This window comes from Grus americana, chromosome 1 (assembly GCF_028858705.1).
Source record: "Grus americana isolate bGruAme1 chromosome 1, bGruAme1.mat, whole genome shotgun sequence".
NCBI classification, from domain to species: Eukaryota; Metazoa; Chordata; class Aves; order Gruiformes; family Gruidae; genus Grus; species Grus americana.
The window spans coordinates 8,317,488-8,337,133 of NC_072852.1; the positions used below are offsets into that span (position 1 = coordinate 8,317,488).

General features: G+C 43.0%; 1 protein-coding gene across 5 annotated transcripts in view; it reads right to left on the bottom strand.

Annotated features, from left to right (window-relative positions):
• Nucleotides 1-6,975: 6,975 nt before the first annotated feature.
• The window catches only part of FAM107B (family with sequence similarity 107 member B), a 63,483-nt gene continuing 50,812 nt past the window's right edge, over nt 6,976-19,646 (bottom strand). For all 5 annotated transcript variants that reach the window (XM_054813578.1, XM_054813573.1, XM_054813574.1 and 2 more), the window contains 3 exons: nt 16,573-16,756; nt 12,137-12,290; nt 6,976-10,168 (listed from right to left, as the gene is read on the bottom strand). In XM_054813578.1, the coding sequence (XP_054669553.1) occupies nt 10,052-10,168; nt 12,137-12,290; nt 16,573-16,700 (399 nt within the window). In that variant the 5' untranslated portion in view covers nt 16,701-16,756 and the 3' untranslated portion in view covers nt 6,976-10,051. The remainder of the gene's footprint in view (nt 10,169-12,136; nt 12,291-16,572; nt 16,757-19,646) is intronic.

Sequence of the window (19,646 nt, forward strand, 5' to 3'; positions counted from 1 at the left end):
AAAACACCAAAAATATCAGTAGCTGATATGTAGTTCCAGCTGCAGGCAAGACTGCAAAAACAGTTAATTGTTACAAGGAGCAGAAACTGCCGTAAGTATTTTAGCTTGCTTTTTAATTTCCTGGTTTTGAAGTGATCTCACTTCAGTTAGTGAGGATGAGATACAAATGTCAAGGGGCTGGAGAATTTAAAAATGCACAGAAAAGTACTTTTTGGGAACAAACTCTCAGCAGGTCTCTTTAGCTGCATCTAGGTACCTTGCTTATCGTACAAACACAGCGCTGGAGGAGAGCAGCTCCTGGGGCTCTCTAGCCCACCAGGGGAAAAGACATGATTTAATATTTGCAGCCCCCAGATTTCTCCTGACCTGGAGCCTGGCATGGAAAATGCTACAGGTAAAATGACAGCTGGAGTGCTTTGATATCTTGAGGTGATGAGGTGACAGAGGACATGGCGTGGTTCCTGATGTCCCACCAGTCTGGTGTTAGCCCAGGAGGCTGTCCTGGGTCTTCTTCAGCACAGCAGTCAGAAGTCCTTGTGATCAGCCTTGGGGGCAGCCATCTACCCAAGGAAAGGGCATCAAAACTGGAGCTCAACAGGGAAGGGGAGTTTGGTGCCGTGCTTTCCTGCCGGAGGGTAGCTCACTGTTTCTTACCACCATCTTCCAGTCTGCTGCTGTCAGCCCCCAAAAAAGCTTGGGAAAAGGACTTTTAAGTGGAGCTCACGATCCAGGGTGGGAAAGCCACCAAGAATACTTGCTTGCTGTGGGGTTTAGCAGGGCCCTCAGGAGCTCAAGGGTGGCAGGGCTGGTTTTCGCATTCTCTACAGGAACAGCAAGCTCTGCCCGCAGCATGCGACGTCCAGTTTGCAGTCACAGGGAGGCTTCACCCAGCACCAGCAGATACTCCATGGGCTGGTCTGGAGGCTCAGACCACAGGGCAGGGACACCCAGTGACTTTGCTTTATGATTATTTTTTTTCCCCTGTACTTTTGTGCTAGACATGCCTTCCAGGTTTCAGACCAGGCCGGAATAGAGCCCTGGACACATCTTTTTCACTGTATTTCAAGGAATCCACCCATTTTCATGTATTCATAATTTAATCTGTGTGGGTTTTATGGGCCGAAACAGTGGTCTTTTGGCTCAGAGAGTGTGTGGGACAGTAAATGTGATCCACATCACGTGTATGGGGCTGCCTGGGGGCTGCAGAGCGTGCACAGAGGGGGAAGGAGGCACATGGCGGGGTGCAGAGGGCCAGCAGCCCCCCTGAATGGACCAATCTCCCCCTCGTAGGCAGATGGCGAAGACTCGAGGAGGAAGCGAGTGTGTTCGCGCATAGGGAGGTGATTTGGATGCAGGCAGGGAAGTGTGGCAAGGTCTGGCCAATTTGGCCGGGCTGCTGCTCGTTGTTATAGCAACAGGAGGAGTCTGCTGTCAGCCAAGAGGATGGAGCGGGAGGGTGGGGAAGGGGACATTTTTAGAAAGCAAAGGAAGGAGTTTGAATGGCTGAAGAGAGGGAGAAGTTGAAGGTCTGGAGACCAGGATGGAAACTGCAGAGGGATGGGCAGGATATGCGTGAATGGAGGATTCTTCACACCTGCATTCTGATGGTGTCCCATCGTGACCCTTCCCCACAGCAGAGCGAGGGTCTGGCCACGATCTCCTGCTGGGAAGGGGAAGGTCTGTGGGCCATGAAGGGCACAGCAATGCTCTCCACACAGCAGCAGGACAAACACCACTGCTGGTGGTGTACCAGTGGGAAGGGGGCAGAGGGGAGGGAGCACAGCAATGTTGTGCTCCTTGCTGGAATCGCAGTGGAACGCAAATCCTCTGCAACGACCCCAGAGTACAACAGTGGTTGCAATTGTCACTTAGGGTGAAGGACCAGCAGCTGGAGAAGGCTGTCCCGGCCACAACCTCCCAGCACACCTCCAAAGCATCCTGATAACCACCTTGGATCTCTGCAGTGATCTGTCAGTGCAAAACAGCCCTGGAGACTTCACAACAGCCACCGCAGACCTCTCCATGGCAAACCAGACTGAATGTTTTAACAGCAACTGAGACACCAAAAACCCTTTGTGAATCCAGCTCCTGAATTACTGAGATCTTGAAATGCACTCAAGGCTTTTTAGCATGACGTCTCAGCGCAGTGGAACTGTTAATGACATTTGCATAACAAAAATCACTACAGAATCTTGCATTTCCCCAAGAAAGCTCCAGTATACAGCACAGCAAGTCGCAAGAGCTCAGCACTGTTGTGTTTTCAGCGGAAAGCTTTGGAAGGGGAAGGAGGGAAAGCCATCGCAGGGCCATCCCGCAGGATGAAATCCTCCAGCCCGCTGCAACACCCCGCTCCGCACCGCTTTGCCCAGGAGATGGCAGCAGCGTGTGCGAGTTCAGCGTGGGGCTGTGGGAGCCGGCCAAGACCCGGCCCCGCGGGGACTCCCCGCACCCCAACAGCCCCGGGAAGCTGCAGCCTAGTGAAGGGGAGGAAAATAACCCGGACGGTAAATCATCCAGAGAAGTATTATATCACTTTAAGCCAGGCAATTTGACATTGCCCAGGGATTGCTTCTATGTATTTTAGGCTTCTTGCTAATCATGCAACGTACTTCCATCCTTCTCACCCCGTTGGGCTTTTATCATCATGGTCCTTCCTTTTAAGTGGGGCTCTGAGATAAAAAAAACGTAGATACAACTATATTTTGTTGGAGTGAGCCCAGAGGAGGCCACAGAGATGATCAGAGGGCTGGAGCACCTCTCCTGTGAGGACAGGCTGAGAGAGTTGGGCTTGTTCAGCCTGGAGACGAGAACGCTCTGGGGAGACCTTAAAGCACCTTCCAGTACCTAAAGGGGCTACAGGAAAGCTGGAGAGGGACTGTTTACAAGGGCATGGAGTGACAGGACAAGGGGTAATGGCCTTAAGCTGAAGGAGGGGAGATTTAGGTTAGATTTTAGGAAGAAATTCTTCCCTGTGAGGGTGGTGAGGCACTGGAACAGGTTGCCCAGAGGAGCTGTGGATGCCCCATCCCTGGAAGTGTTCAAGGCCAAGTTGGATGGGGCTTTGGGCAACCTGGTCTAGTGGAGGGTGTCCCTGTCGATGGCAGGGAGGTTGGAACTAGATGGTCTTCGAGGTTCCTTCTAACCCAAAGCGGTCTGTGATTCTATGACTCTATGCTGGTTGCTCATTTACGCTCTGCCAGACATCCACTCTGAATTTTTATTCCTACCTGCTCCTTCCCCCTGCATACAGAGTCTTTCTCATTTCCACTCCCCACATGCTGAGTGTTTGGGCTGGATTTCCCTTCACTGTGCACAGCAGTGCAGTTGTCAGGCTCAAACACCCATTTTAGGATCCATCCCAAGGATTCCTCACTAATTAAATGCCTTTCATTACAAACCAGCCCTGGGAAATAATCCAAGGGCAGGGAGGCCTGAATAGGCAGCAAGAGCTTGGGGTGCAAGGAAACAATAGAAAAGGAATCAAAAGCACAATGAGGCTTCGGGGGGCAGGGGGGAAGACATATGGTACGTTAGATGTGAACACAGGAACATACTATGCCATGCGCAGGCTATGCATCATCCTTAGACTTGCTGTTTAACCTTGGGTACAAGGTGGAAATCTTCATCAGTCAGGGACTCACCTTCCCACTGTTTATTCCTCCTTTCTAGCACCTCCTTTTTCCTCCCCAGGTAGCGATCCATGCTCTTCAGCATCAGGATTGAGTGGATCTGCCCACAGAGGGACCTTTTACAGCCGTAGGTTGTTTGCAGTTCACCTCTGGTTACCAGCACGATTTCCTAATACGCAGGGAATAGAGTTCTTGGTGCAAAACAGAAGCAAGTCCCTTGCAATAAGAAAATTACAAAAAATGCAAGATTTGTGTTTTGAGGAAAACGTACTCCTTGGTATTTAATGAGTTAATTCGATTTGTATTAGAAATGAGAGGAAAATTTTGCTAACAAACCAGCAGTTGTGAAGTTTAGGACTCACCACACTCAGCAAATTTCCAAAAGCCACTTTTTACAGTAGCACCTGAGCTCAGCTCGTGAAGCCAGTACCCTGAAATTGTACAGAGAAGAATTCACCCAAACAATTAGCACAGAAATAAAGCAGGCTGAAGACAAGCGCCAAAATTGTACATTAGGGAAAATTACTCATTATGGTCCACGACTGAAGCAATGAAGGGACTTCCAGGTTTGACAACGTTAAGTTTAAAGGGTCTCTCTCTTTTCGTGCTGCTACTGATGAAAGCAAATTCCTGAACAGCTTTTCATCACAGAAATCTTTTAGACTTCATTTACCAAAGGAGAGTTAAAAGACAGATACCCTGTTGGATGTGGTTTTACCTTTTTCAGGGATACATTTCAGATGTGCTGGGCTGTTGTGCCCTGACTCCGGAGCAGGCGGGATTCAGCATTCCGTGGGGAGCTCCCTTTGCCTTTCTATACCGAGCGATACACACTTCAAATGAACCCTGCTAAGGGGCTTAGGCTTGCTGGGTGCTCTTTCATTTTCGAGCACAATGCAGCAGACTTGGCATTTCAATTGCATTATGAAAGATTTGTTTCCGAACAGCTGAAGAGGGAGAAAGAAGTACATTTCTTCTTCCCACCTAATCAGGCTGAAGTTTCCCGGTGCCAGCCTCAATCTGTGTTAAATTGCTCATGCCATCCACTGGAGAGATTAGACTTGGGTACATAATAGAAGTTAATTCCGAAAATGATTACTCAGATAATTAAGTACTACAGCTGTAGTGGGTGAATCTGGCTCTCGGACGCCCATGTGAGGTGCTTTATGTCCCCCATACTTCCCTCACCACCACTGTTGGTGAGCGCAGTAGAGAGACAGGCTCTTCATCAGCTTACGAACCACGCAGCGATTAAGGGCCAAATTTACTGAAGGTATCCAGGTGTCTCTTCTTTCCTGGGGAGCAAAACTCCATGAAAAAGAACGAGTGGTTTAGAGGTGGCATTTAAATAGCCCAGCTTGAGTCCTTGCAACGTAGATGACGTCCCCTCTGAGTCAGGCGTTGTAGGCTCCTTTACAGTCAAAGGAAGGGAACTGCACTCTACAGCACTGATTTCTCGGCACTGATGTAGATGAAAAGCAGAGGATTAGCTCAAATGCACCTGAAGTTCAGCAAAACGGACTCCTGGGTACTCAAAGAAGAACAGAAGTCCCTGTCTAACCTCAGAGAGGCAATGCAGGCCATGCAGTCAACCTGATGCAGCCTTCACCTAGGTCTGAAACAGTGCCGAAAGATAGACTGTGGAAAACAAGCGCTGGAGTCAGGATGTCCATGCTCTGTTACCACCACTAAATATTCCCTCAGCCATGGTTTCCGCCACCTCCATCGAGGAGAATCATCCTTAATATTGACAAGGCCCCACAAACCTTTACTCTGACAGATAAAAGATTTCAAGTAGAACACAGTTTAAAGTGGTGGGGCGAAAGGTACCTTGTATTTCCACTCCTCCAGATCTCACCGAGTATTTGTGCTCTTCCTATTGCAATGTCTTGAGAACCCAACTTGCCCTCCCGTTCTTCACCCTAAAGACGTCGGTTCTGATCCTACAGAAACTGCACCACTGAAGCTGTTCTGTCTCCAGCTGTCTTGCTCAGATATTAAGTGCAACTGGTCATCACAAGTGCCATCAGCCATTTTAGGTTACAAATGCCATCCATGGACTCCATAACAACAGCCAAGGGACCTCAAGGTACTTCTTTCCACGCAGCTATGGTATGACACAACCCGTCTGTGTATGGCCACAGGAGCACAAGCAAAGGCTCCAGCAGACCAGTGCTTGCAAAGCTACATGACAAAACAGATTAGCTCAACACAATCCAAAAAAGCACACAAAAGGAAGATTGTCTCTTCCGCTGGACATGCTACAAAAGCAGATCACATGCCCTCACTCCTCCCTTTCTGGAGCTGGACTGAAATATCAAAGGATAATTCAAAACACACTTGGATATGCATGAGGTAGGAGAGCACAGGGCAGTATCTCCAACAGCCACAGAAACACACCCCTTATTAACTCTCTGTTCTTTCTTACCTCCCCCACATTTGACAGCTCCTGGAGCAGGTCCAGCATCGTTGCATCAGCAGTACTGCCAGGACCCATTCCACATGCCAAGCAGTTTCTGAAGGAAAAAGCATTTCCTGACATCTGTTCTGAATTCACTGCTCTTCTCCTCCTCCTCCTGCCCCACATGGCTTCACCCCGTGCTCCTTTCTGGGTCCCCCTCCATCACCACCTGTCCCCCACTGACCAGGGCTCACTAGTAAGAGCTGAGGATCTGCCTGGAGAGCTGACAACCCACACTTGCGCCAGCCCTGTTCCTCCCGCTAGTTTTCTCTGTCTGCCGTTGACACAGGATTTTGCTCTTAGCAATGGCACCCAGCAATCTGACTCTAACCCAACAAATCACTTGTGCACGTGCTTTCTTTCACATGTTCAAGTTTCTCCTTCTAGAACCACAGGCTTGAGCCTTGGCTAAACAAAAAGGACCTTTGCAGGACTGAACCCAGGACCAGGATCACTCCTCTTTCCTCACCCCCTTCTAGGATGGAGCTGTTGCAATGCTAACAATCCCAAGGTTGAATTTTGCCTGGTGCACTTTAAAGTTAGCAGGATAGGGAATTATTTCCACAATTATTTGATTCCCATCAGAAGTTTTCCCTCTTGCTCTGCCTCACCTTGCACTAACTGAACAGATACACAGTCCTTTTAAAAATTTTCTGCATTAAAAATATTCAAAAGATAGTAAGACTAAGAGACACAAGAGGCTTTTTCTGCCAACTAATTTGCCAATAATTTTGCATATACAAACACGGATGCAGTTTGAAGGAACCAAAAGTCATCATGATCTTGATACTTCACCCTACATTGCAGGATTTTAAATAAGCTGGATATCTCAGCGCAGTCCCCAAGGTTTTGTTTTCAGCAGGACATGACAGACACCATAGCATAAGCCAAGCATGTAGTAGATTTTATTAAGCATAACTTTGGTTCTAAGTATTCCACCCTCATTCTTGTAATACCTTTAGTTAAAAACAATTATACAAGAGCAAATACAAAAAATATTAAATTATGAAAACAAATTCATTAAGGCTCCCTTTTTATATTTATATATATTTATATATGTACACTCAAACAAGTGCAGATATTAACACAAGGTTAAAGCCACAAAAATGCTAAAAAATTTACTACTATACTATCAAAGCAAGAGTTTTAAAAAAAATACAAAGTGTGAGCCATTTTCAAATCACTGAATTATTTGCCGGATTGCTTCGAAACCCATAGAGCTAAAGGGCAGATCAGGAATTGCTTATGCTTGCTGGCAAGTAGTTTCTTACTTGAGAAACCACACAGGACACTTGTGGTGTGACTAGCTGAACACCCATTTAAGGGTTGCCTGTTCTAGCCCAATCCTGACTTTAAAGACAAGCTTTTACCTATCAAATTGACATGAAGGTGGCTGGGATTCCTAGACTAGCGGGATCAGCAGGATTCAAAGATGTTCTAGCGCACACATTGATGATCTGTTCACACAGAGAATTAATCCCCACTGAAACAAAAAACCTACTTAACGCTGTATGTACAAGGGAGTTTTCTGGCCTCCTGTGTTTCAGCAAGAGAAACTCTACCCTGAATCACAAGCTAACGTGGACAGAAAGCAGAATGCCTTCAGCCTTGAAGGGCCCAATCCAACACTTGCTGAAGCCAAAGAGCGGTCCTCATCCCCCACTGCCTATGGTGCCATTTGGATCGCACCAACTTCATTTAACTCGGCATGCATGGTAGGATCACCATGTTCCAAGGGGAAATGGCTGAGAAGGAATGGTCTGCTCAAGCCGGAGGACGGTTTCTTCACCAATTTCTACACATTTCCACATAACGAGCAGCAGGTTAATTGTGGAGTGGAAACTAAAAGGCATGAAGTTTGGTAGACTGGGAGCAGCTAAGGTAAAACATAAGCGTGGCGTGGAAGGCTCGTATATAGTCCTGTCTCAACCACATGAAACAAACTCAATCAGTGCAAGTGTTGAATAATGTGCTGCCAGAAAGGAAGATCCTCTCCTTCCAGAAGGAGGGAAGTAGAGAGGGAAGAACCTGCAGCACTCAGGGTGTTCCTTTGTTGAGAAAATACATGGAAGTTTCTTATGTTTGGCCTTTGTCTTTTGTATATCCATAATCTGAACGGTCTGGTAGACCATCTTCACATTTAATCTCCTAGACGCGAGTCACATTGCAAGTCTAAATCAATGGCAATACACTTATCACAATTCAATTTACTCTCGATCTGATTACGTCCTCATAAAAAATGCCTGGATCTTGACAAATTGAAGTCTGTATCTAGGAAACATTTCTAATTGTGAGCATTTTGTCCCAAGTGCTATGCTGAAATTGTATTTAAAATGTCCAATACTTACAGGAAAGGCAAAAGGAACTAAAAAAACAAACCAACAAACCCTCCCCCACCACCTTTACAATACAAACACACCACTGTTGATATTAATAAAAAGTGTTCTTAAACAGTTATGTCAAATGTAATTACAAAGTAGAAATTATTTTGTTTAGCATCCTAAGGCAAAGACTAGGATTAGATCCTCAGTTGATATGGATGAACACAGCTTCAGAGGGAGCTAGGACTATGCCGACCAAGGAAGATGAGGATTTCTCCTCAGATTCTGAAGATAAGGTATCTGCACCCATTCATAACAGATAAGAATCCAATTCTATAATCCTACATGAGTAATCTGTTCCCCTCTCCTCATCCCGGGCTTTCCTGGATAACTAGTAGTCATAACCATGAAGGATCAGATTCTGCCATGCCTGTGCAAGCTGAGCAATATTTTATTTAATGGCAAGTCACAGGGGCAACTTGTAGAAAGGCAGAAGGTGACAGAATTGGACCCTAAGACTCAGTGGTAACACACTTCCCTTCTTTCTTGAGGCTAAAGGGAGGATGGGATAAAATGAATTTCATTTTATGCCTCACTTCAGGGAAAAAAAACCAAAACATTTCAGTAGATCCCAATTATCAGTTTGGTCTGGCTTAAACATTGCTCTGTTGCAGTAACTGCAACAAGGTCCTGCAAGCAAAGAGCAGGAACTGATGGCAGAGCAGATTCCCATTTCAGTTCCAGCAAATGAGTTTAAACACTACCAAGTAACGCATTAACACTGTACATGGATCAGCATGTCCTCGGAGGAGAAAGGCCACAACAGCAAAGTAAGCAGGATTTCAAAACACAAAAAGTAGAAGACAAGTCATTTTGCATTGAGAGGTAAATTCACAGGTAGCACTGCACAGGCCTGTATACAATGGTGTAAAATGAGACAGAGATTAATCAACTTCTGGATCCTCCCCCGTGGGAGGATCATTAGATTCCTGCTCTTCCCATAGCCCAGATTTGACATGCCGAACAGGGAGAACTGGGCTTTAAGGCTGCTTAACTGTTCACTGCTGGTGAAATTTAAGCATTCTCAGTATGCCCACACCTGCCTACCCTAGTGGGGATGGGCAGCAGTGATCAATATACCTTGTATCCTCCCAGATTTGATAAAAATTCTATCTAAACACAAATTATTGTGGGATATACACACGCTGTAGGTCTAGATGGAGGAAATTTACGTGCACAGCAAAGCTTCATAAGAAATCACAGGAGGACTTTTGTTCTGGTTTAAAGCAAAATATAATCTGTGTTTCTCCAATAAACTAGGATCACAAGAGATAAAGCAGTGCAACACTGAAGGAGTTTCTCTAGTATCCCTGGTTAAAATCTCTGAGTAAGCACGTCAGACTGGTCCATGACACTGAACTGACAAACAGACTCCTTATCCATTGATCTCAGGACTGCATTTGGCAAGTCGATCTGTTTATGGTACTGTCTTTTTAATCCACACGTGCCAGGAAGTAAAAATCTCATCTTCAGTAAGTGTCAGCTGCATGCTGTTATCTTCCCTCTTGAGGGGCAAATCTGAGACAACTTGCAAAAGCCTCTCTCTGCAGGAAAGCTGGAAGTCTTCGCAGGCGCTGGCTCTAGGAGTCTGGTGCTTCTGTTGCTTCCTGGACCGTCCTCCTCAAGTTGCCCTTGACTTTGACAAATTCAGGTGCATTTTCCTGCTCTTCCTGTATCTTCTGTTGCTCCAGTTCCAGCTTAAAAGGGAATCACATGTAAAAAAAGTATACAAAACAGATCATTGAAATACAAGACAAAAAACTGAAGGTTTCAATAACTGACCATGCAAAACTCTTTAAACTGCTTTCTTTCTTTCTCTCATGGAAAAAATAAAGTTGCACTTCTTTGGGAGTATCTGTTCTCATAAACAATATATCTTTTCAAATCCTTGGCTCTAGCTTGTTCCAGATGTCCACCTTTGCCAGATGGACAAAAACTCTACAAGCCCGGTACAAGATGAAGCATTTTTGAAGAAATTCTTGGACATCTTCATTAAAGAAACAACCATAATTCCCTTCTCTGGCTTTTACAACAGGACAAGGACAAATGTGCCTTGTGGGAGAACACATGTGAACAGCTACTACTGAGCACACTTGTAGAATTTATTTCTGAGTGTTTATGTATGGATTTCTGTATCTAACTTGAGCCTCTTTTGGTGTATGTTTTGTCCATCACAAAAAGCAATAAAAATAAAAATCCTCCTTGACCCTTGGTTGTGAATTTTTGAGAGTCCATTCACTGAGACTTTTAACCCACCTGGAGGTCCTGCCCATGCAGACACTCGAAATTACCATGTGAGGTTAGACGCTCTATTCTACAGGACAAGGCTATACTGTGCCCATACAGAACACGGCTTACGCATCGCACAGAATACCGATTGCTTAGCAATCTTCAGTGAAGGCAGATAAATTGGCAGAAAGGAAGAAACAACCCTTTAGAAAACTAACAAAAGCTCCCGAAAGGAGTTTCTTTTTTTTATTAACAGACCAAGGTCTCCCTGATTAATGGGGACCACGCACAGCTCACCTAAATAATCTCTCCTTTGTCTTTGGTTCACTGGCAAGGGACATGCCTTGTTACAATAAATCATGACAATGTTCCTCCACGAGTCGTATTGTCAATTAATGCCATTCCTATCATGTTTACAAAGTCACAACATTGTTTGCAATGGGCAGGCTTTTCTTCTTCTAACAGAGTTTTCTATTCTACATATGACCTTGGATGGCTCAGTTGCGAATCAAATCTTCCCACAAGCTGAACCATTTGAAGCTGGGCCCTTAAGAGCAGAAAGAAAAAGTGACAGGAAGATACACTTAAAAATTCAATAGCTTTCTCCCTCCAAAAATATTTCTAAGTCTAATTAAAAAAACGCATAACAACCCCCCCCAAAATCTAAATAATGATTGGATTACACCTCATTTTCAATAGAGTAATTATCTGGCTTAACTGATTTCCACTGAGAAAAACACGAGATACTCTTTTAAAGCATTCATTTATTTAAAAAGAAATGCAATGCTTGATGCACAGTGACTTGTTTGATGAGGTGTTTCACTACAGAAATATTTCCTCACAGAGGCACAGGGACGTTTGGCTGGCCCTGTGCCTAGCAGTAAACTTCACCATAATGAACTCCAACTCTGTATCTCCATACTCAGGGTCTGAGGATCTTTTTCTTCACTTCAAAACACCAATGGGCTCATATGTTTTAAGGCTACAAAAGATCTTTTTAAAGTCATTTAGTTTGTTACATAACTCAGGAGAAAGAATCAATTGAATTTTTTATTCATTAAGCATCTAGTTTTGATGCACTGCAGTCTAACAGCCATTCTTAGTGGATCATCTCTTAAAATTTAGACTACAAAAGTTAACTAATTCACCACAGTTTCAATGGTTAAATAAGGTCAGTGCTCCACACGCATTCCTGCTGTCTGGTGCAGGAGTCATTTGACCAAAGGCAGACACCATATGCAGTTCCTATACAGTAACTGACAGCAAATATGTAATTGTAGAGTGTGATTTGACTCATCCTAAAAAAGATGCCTGCATTTGATCAGAGGAAATGTGCCAAAAATCATCTGCTGCTTCTTTCCTGTATACGAAGGGAGCCTTGGGTGAGTGGCTCAGATGTAGATGTGTAAAGGTAGTAGTGTTATTCCCCATCTTACCTGCTCCAGTTTCTGCTGCCGTTTCAGTAGCTCTATTTCCAAGTCTGATTTCTTCTTTTGTGCTTCCTCTTCTTTTTGTTGTTTAATAACTTGATCTCGTTTCCTCTTCTCCATCACCTTCTGTAGCTCTGGTTTGTTCTGAGGTGCAAGACCCCTTCAAATTAATTGGGAGGAGGTGGGGTGGGGGGGGAAACAGGGAAGAAAGAAATCAGTTTTAATTAGCAGAAATTCACACAGAATCGTAGGCAAGTTTTCTAAAGTCAAGTAGTTGCCTACTTAGATACATTGGAATATAAATAATTAATTAAAAGGGAAAAAACTCCACCAAACATGCAGACATTTGCCTGGTTTCTAACCAAAACCCTAAACTTGAATTTAAACCATATTATTACTGAGGATATTTCCCTTTAACATGCATGCTAGTATTTCTCCTGGATAATTCACTATTTTTACTTTCATCTTTCGTCTTCCCTCCATTCTCTCAACTCCAAAAGAACAGATTAATGAAAAAAAAATAAAAATCACAAATCAAGACTCTAGCAGAACTAGAAACAAAATTTTGGACAAAGACACTTCCCTTGCTGGCTGATAACTGGGAGAGGTTGTGTTCAGACAGTCCTGTGCAGGGTATTATGCCCATAGAAGTTTGGACAGACAGAACTAAAAAGCAGTCTCCCTCTGGATTTTGTCACATTGCTCCTGGAAATTGTGGATTCTGTCGTTCCTTGAAAATCTGAGAGCTTTACCCATGCCTGGCTGGGAAGCTATTTCCAGTGAGAGCTCCCAGGCTACACTCAAAATCACAAAGAGGCTAAGACAACAAGAAAAACAGAATAAAAAAAGTTGCAGTCACCTTGGAGACCAGACAAAGGCTGGAGGATTCTCCGTCTCGCGTGACTTTAGGTACTACATCAACTGAATGTTTCAAGTCTGTTCAGCATAAATTGTTTTCCAAGCCAGCTACTCTAAAATGAGAAAGCTTACTCTTTGGGAAGATGCATGACTTTATTTATACAGGCATACACACAGATGCACACTCACTCTTACTTATTTTTGTGACTTCAGCTATTTCTTTTATCTCTGTTATGCTATGATATTTTCTAAATTTGTTATTATAAGATTCAAAGCTTTCTCCGTTATTCAGATATTAGCGTCACTTAAATCAGAGCAGAAAGATCTGAAATTTGCATTTGTTATTGTCATCTTCCCTGTGAAAACTATTACATGAAAACATCCAGCACTGTTTAACATCAACCATTTATTTCAACTTTAAGAAATTCAATAATCTGAATAAGCTTTCAGAAAGCGTATTTTTACCCTTCCCTACTTACTACATATATGCGGTTGCCTAATTCTTCCATTACATGCATATCTGACAGCATGTCCAATAATACATTAAAATGCCATTTTATGGTGACATCTATGAATGACTCCATATATCATGGAAGACTCTATCCCTGTACATTTCCCTGATAGCAAAATCAAATATTTAGCAACACCAAATGCTGTTCCCGATTTCTCATAATAGATCTTATGACCTGAATGCAACAGAATTGTGTTAATATTTTATGTTTCATGCTATTTTAATTACATTTTAACACATAAAATTTAAGTCAGGCAGAGAAAAGCTGGAGTGATTTTTTATTACTACTGCTGCCACTGGGTCAGTGAGAGCTGAATGAATAGAAACTTCTGTGTTGGCAATTAGCAACCAAGATAGCCATGAACCAGAGGCAAGCTGCTAAGTAACATTACTCATTCCTGCTTTTTTTAGGTAAGGTTGCACCGTGACAAAGCAGAGGCACAAGAGTGATTTAGATGTGTTGTAGCTATAATAAAGGGGACCCGCAGAAGACAGAAGTAAATACAATCTCTCAGGCTAATCAAGGAGGGTTGGTAGTCAGATCTGTAACAGAATAACTGTAATGTCAATCCTATTTTTATTCTCCTATGTAAGAAGGAAAAGCAACAAACAGGCAGCTACTGGATTAACTGGGAGTCTTGTATCACCTCCTGGTGATTGTTGTGGTTAAATAAAAAATCCTCAAGCTTTGATATAGAGTAAGCTAAGTGTGCTACAGTGCAAGTTAGAGCTGATAGGGTTAAAAATTCTGGAAGGGACAGGACCAATACTCTGCAGAGCTGAGGCTGAGTCCTAATAAGTAAATAAGTAAAAATTGTTTAAGATAAGGGGAGGTTTAGATTGGATATTAGGAAAAATTTCTTCACCGAAAGGGTTGTCAACCATTGGAACAGGCTGCCCAGGGAAGTGGTAGAGTCACCATCCCTGGAGGTATTTGAAAGACGCGTAGATGTGGTGCTTAGGGACACTGACTTGGCAGTGCTAGGTTAATGGCCAGACTCAATTATCTTAAAAGTGTTTTCCAACCTAAATGATTCTATAAGCAACCAGTATCTTGAGGTACCACTACCTGGATCTTTGTTTGCCCTAAACAACTACCATTTCTGCAAGTAACTAACTACATCAGTTCCAGACCCAACAGACTGCTCACAGCAGGCATAGAGAATGATCGGACCAGCACTGGCTATTATCTTCTAAGATCCAGAAATGGCTGTTCAGAGCTGACTGGTCAAAAAGTGAAGCTGGTGGTGCCTACACTGAGTCTTCACAATAAAATAAGGTGCATGTTAAGCAGATTTCTATAAGAGCACTAAAAGTCCTCCATACATATGGCAATTTGCAATAGCAAAGCAGAACACAAGCCTAATATCTAAAATACCAAAAAGCCTCATATCAGAGGTAGTACAGTGGCACAAAGCACAGACTAACCTTCTTTTTGAAAATGCTAGTTTTTCAGCTGGTGAAAACCCTCCAAGTATTTCATTTCTGCACCAATAAATAAGAAACTGAAATTAACAGCTGCAGCTAATCAAAATCACAATAAGAGAACAGTGGGTATTGAGGGCTGCACAAGTCCTCTGTGTAATAGGATATTCTCCTAGAAGAAAAGAACTCCATACTATATAAAAGTGCTTTATGCTTTCACAAACTTAAAAGAAAAAAAAATAGCCTTAATTTATTGCAGCCTCTACATCCTTTAGAATAAGATCATAAGTTGGGAAACTTCAACTATCTTTCTTTCAATGACTATAAACTTCTTGGTGCTAGGAACTGACTTTGATGTTTAATCCTGTTAACGAAAAATAGGACAAACACCTATTTAGGCCAGTTTTTTCCAATTCGTTTGGCATTCTGTAAAACATTTCTACTACTTCATCATGTATTGTGTATGCAATTCATTTAGAATTAAGTATCTAAGCCTAGCATTTGTGAGGATTTTGCTATTACACGTAGAAAAGACCTCTTCTCCCCCTGAAAATACTACCGGGGGGGGAGGGGGGGGTAAGAGAAACTTTCATAATGTGACTCTTTCTGCTAAATAGACAAATCCAGCTGTACTGGAGTAGCCAAAGCAATAGCTTCCTCCTCTGCTTTATCAAGGTCCTGGGTCTCAAAAAGCCTGAATGGCTGCTACCACCAACTTTATTCTCAAATGCACTCTGAAATACTGTTCTTCTGTTTTGTGGGTCCCCACACCCTTGCCTTTGGAAAGTCCATTTTGGGTGGCTTCCATGCACCAAATCACTAATTTATATCGTAGTTAGCTTCTGTTTGTTTAAATGGAGGCTTGGTGGCTTTTCCTCCACCGTGTGGTCTGGTGGCTATTTTCTTAATACGTTTTCTAAATGAGTCCTCCATTGCTGAAGAAAGTTAATAATAGAACTTCAGCTATTTCTGGGCCAAGTGCCTTTTCTCTGAAGTTGATGAAATCAAGTTCCAGTTATTTACATCTTTAAAAGCAATATATAGAGCAACAGCTGTGCATCCCATCCCAGAATGGAGGAAGCAGCACTTGCATAACACACAAAGAAAGGCTTGTGCAGCAGCAGAGCAGAAACCAGACTATCACACTGCATTCCAAGAAAGATCACGTAAGTATAGAACAGTTTCATGTGAAATAAAATATATGATTTCTTTGCTTTAGAAGTGGCCCCATAAACTCAGTGTGCTGGGAACGGTGAAAACCCCCAGATTTTTATCATCCTGCTGGGTAACAGAAAAATTTTGTCAAATACCTGATAAAGTTTAGAGTTCAAGTCAAATTACAGTGCCTAGGTAACCAATATAAAAATGTGATAGTGGAGAACTGAACTGCTTCCTCTTGAACCGACCCTTTGTGAAGTATTCACAAAAAAACAAAACGAGAAGTCTTTTACAGCAAGCTTTTGCACAGCAACTGAAATTCAAACAGAAATAAATGCCACGGTTAAGAATCAGAGTCTTTCCATCTACAAGATCTGAATCAACAAGAGGTGTCTGCTGGGTTTTGGGTAAAACGTCATTTTGATGAAACTAAAACTCAAGCTGCATGTTTGGGGTGGGAGGGTGGAACAAGTGATTTTTAGACTCTTACCTTTTCTGATTCATAAGCAGCTCTCTATGGAGATCTTGATGATTCCGGGATGACTTCACAGGATTAATTAATTTCTGAGGTCTAATTAATTCAGGATTGTCATCATCTATATAGTCTGGTTCAGCCATAATCTTTCTTGCAATGGGATATGGATCTTTCGGTTCAGTGTCCTTATTCACAGTATCTGTACAACAGGAAAAACTGCAGTAAATCTACATTGAAAGGCCTTTTAAAGATGTATTAAAACATAAAGGCAGAATATTACATTGGTAACAGTTATGCTTTTCCTAGATTAATTTTGTCTGTAGTAAGGCTCTCAGAGCAAACATCAGTAGCATCTTTTTAAATAGTCGGCAGTTTCACAACGTCATCTCCAACAGCCTTCATCCACTGACTTGGAGATGCAGATTCCCCCATTTTAAGAAGAACTAAACAAATAATTTAGGTTAAGCGCATGAAGAGCCCTATTGATTTTAATAAGCCTACTCAGATGAAGCATTTTTAGATCAGCAATATGGAGGACCTAAAGACATATTAAATACTACAACTGTTTATCAAAACCATACAGAGTCTCATTTTCTGCCATCAGTATCATACCAGCTATGGGGAAAACACCTTATGTGGATAAGCCCTGAACTGTACTGTACCAGGCAAAAGCTTCCATGTGGAAATTGCCAGATCTGCAATTGTTGGGATGGGAGACAGATTTTTGAGTGATAAGGTAGAGGAGAAAAAGTTGGGTGAGGTTGTTTCTTAAAGGCCACATTTCACCCAGTGAAAATCCACAGATACCCACTGATCTGAAGGCAATGAAGTCTTGATGATTTGTATCATCTGGAAATGTGGCATTTTCCTATCCTGCTGCAGAAAACATATCTATACACCAAATCACAACACTTTTCATCACCAGCTGACAAGTAAACGATAGTTTTCAAATAATTTATATGTGACCATTCATACCCCCTTCCATTAAAAAGCCTCAGTCACAAAAGGCTCAGCATCTGAAACGAAGCACATTCAGAGCTATTCTACCTCCGTTCGCTGTCGTGGAAACCTGCACGCACGATCTGGCACACTGCAATTATCAGTTTGATGCAACATCGGCCCCTCAAACAGACCCCAAAAAAATAATCGCACAGCATGTGGGTTTACAGAGATGAGTCAATGGGACATGAAAGAAAAGGCGAGAGACCTCCATTAGCCTGCCTGGCAGAACAGCTGAATGCTGCACACTGTACAGCATGGGGCTAGGAGACAAATCAGAGAATCGCTGGGATTTGTCGCATATTTTCCAGTAAAAGCTGAATATGTGATTTAATTTAGATCCCACTGTTCCCGGGCCTTCCCACCCTCTCTCACTCCACGGGCTGTAAAACCTAAGTTCAGTCTCAGTTTAATCCCTAAACTATTTTGTTTCATTAGGAATCTCATATTGTTGCTCAGAGGGTCTGATTCAAAATCTACTTGATATACTGGAAAGATTTCTACTAATACTTCAGTACATTAACACTGAACAGTACTACCATCACCCTGCTTGGGCTGCACGTGCACTTACAGATGAAGAAGCCAAACGACAGGACTAAGTTTTCAGCGGATGCAGGAAACCACTCTGGATTTGAATGTGTCCAATGGATCTGGCATAGCCCCTTCAGCTTCTTTGTTTGAATGCATGATGTGAACTGCATTTTATTGGTGCTACATCTCACTCACAAAGTTTCTACGGAGCAAATCCGATGAGAAATAGCTTACCAGTGTGAGCTGCTCTCAGGGTGGCCCCTGCATTAGTTTTTCAAGGCAAGTTTATATGTAGCTTTTTTGAACTCTGTGGGGGTGCTAGTTCTCACAGAGACCTCTGAAACTAATATAAAAATTGCCCACAGTTCAAAACTATGTAAGTATATTGCTGTACATGACATAAACCTCTTACTGACATTGATTATGCAATAAAAATACTTCTCCCATCACCCCTTCAGAGTCCTTCTTGCTTCAATCAAGCAATCCGCTATCACCACACGTGCCAAATACACAGGATCATTGGAAAATTGACGTCAGAAGAAACTTGGAAGATTTCTAGTCCAACTTCCTGCTGAAAGCAGGAGCAGCTATGAGATCAGGCTAGGTTGCTCAGGGCTTTTACGCAGTAAGGTCCTTAAGTCCTCTAAGCCTGTACCGCCTCTGTGGGCAACTCTGCTCACCTATCTTCATGGTGAAGCTTTTCCTTACATCCATATACATCTCGTTTCAACTCATGCCCGTTGCCTCTTGCTCTCTGGCCATGCATCACGGTGAAGAGCCTGGCTCCGTCTTCTTGATAAGTTCCTTCCCAGCATGGGGGGCTGCTGCTAGGTCCCCCCAACTCTGCCTCTGCTCAGGGCTGAGCCAGCCCAGGTGCTTCAGCCTCTGTTCACAGCACCTGCGCCCTGGTCCCGAGCCCATCTTGGTGGCCCTCTGCTGAACTCATATCTCAAATCCCTCGCTGTTTCATTGCATGCCAAATTAAAAAGAACACAAAAAAATCCCACCCACCATCCCCCCCAAAAAAAACCCCCAACAAGCCACAGCATACTTCTCAATGTATACTATGTAGCACCATGACATTAATTAAAAGTGTGTGGAAGTCTATTCTCTTTACCATAGACATAGAATACAATAGCTACAGTTTTTTTCTGTTTTTTTTTAAATAAGGACACAAGGATTCATACTTCCTCAGTGTTCAGGTCAGGCTTATCACAACTAAAACAATTCAAATGTTACATATCCAACCTCCACCCAAAATAACCCTGCTGTGTAAATATTTGTTTTTCTGTACTCCTCTATCAGTTCTGCTGCATTTATGGGGCTGTGAGTCTTCTAGAAGGCATTTATTATCGACAGCTCTCCAAAAATAACCTGCTGCTTCTTCAAGACAAGTCTTCTGTTTGCTTAGGCAAATATGAAAAACACAGAATTACCCCGTCTGTCATAAACAATGTACAGGGTTTTTAACACAAGTCCCTGAAAAATAATACGATTCAGTCATTTCTGAGAAAGTTTGATATAATATTTTGCAGCACGTAGATTTGCTTTTGTCAAGC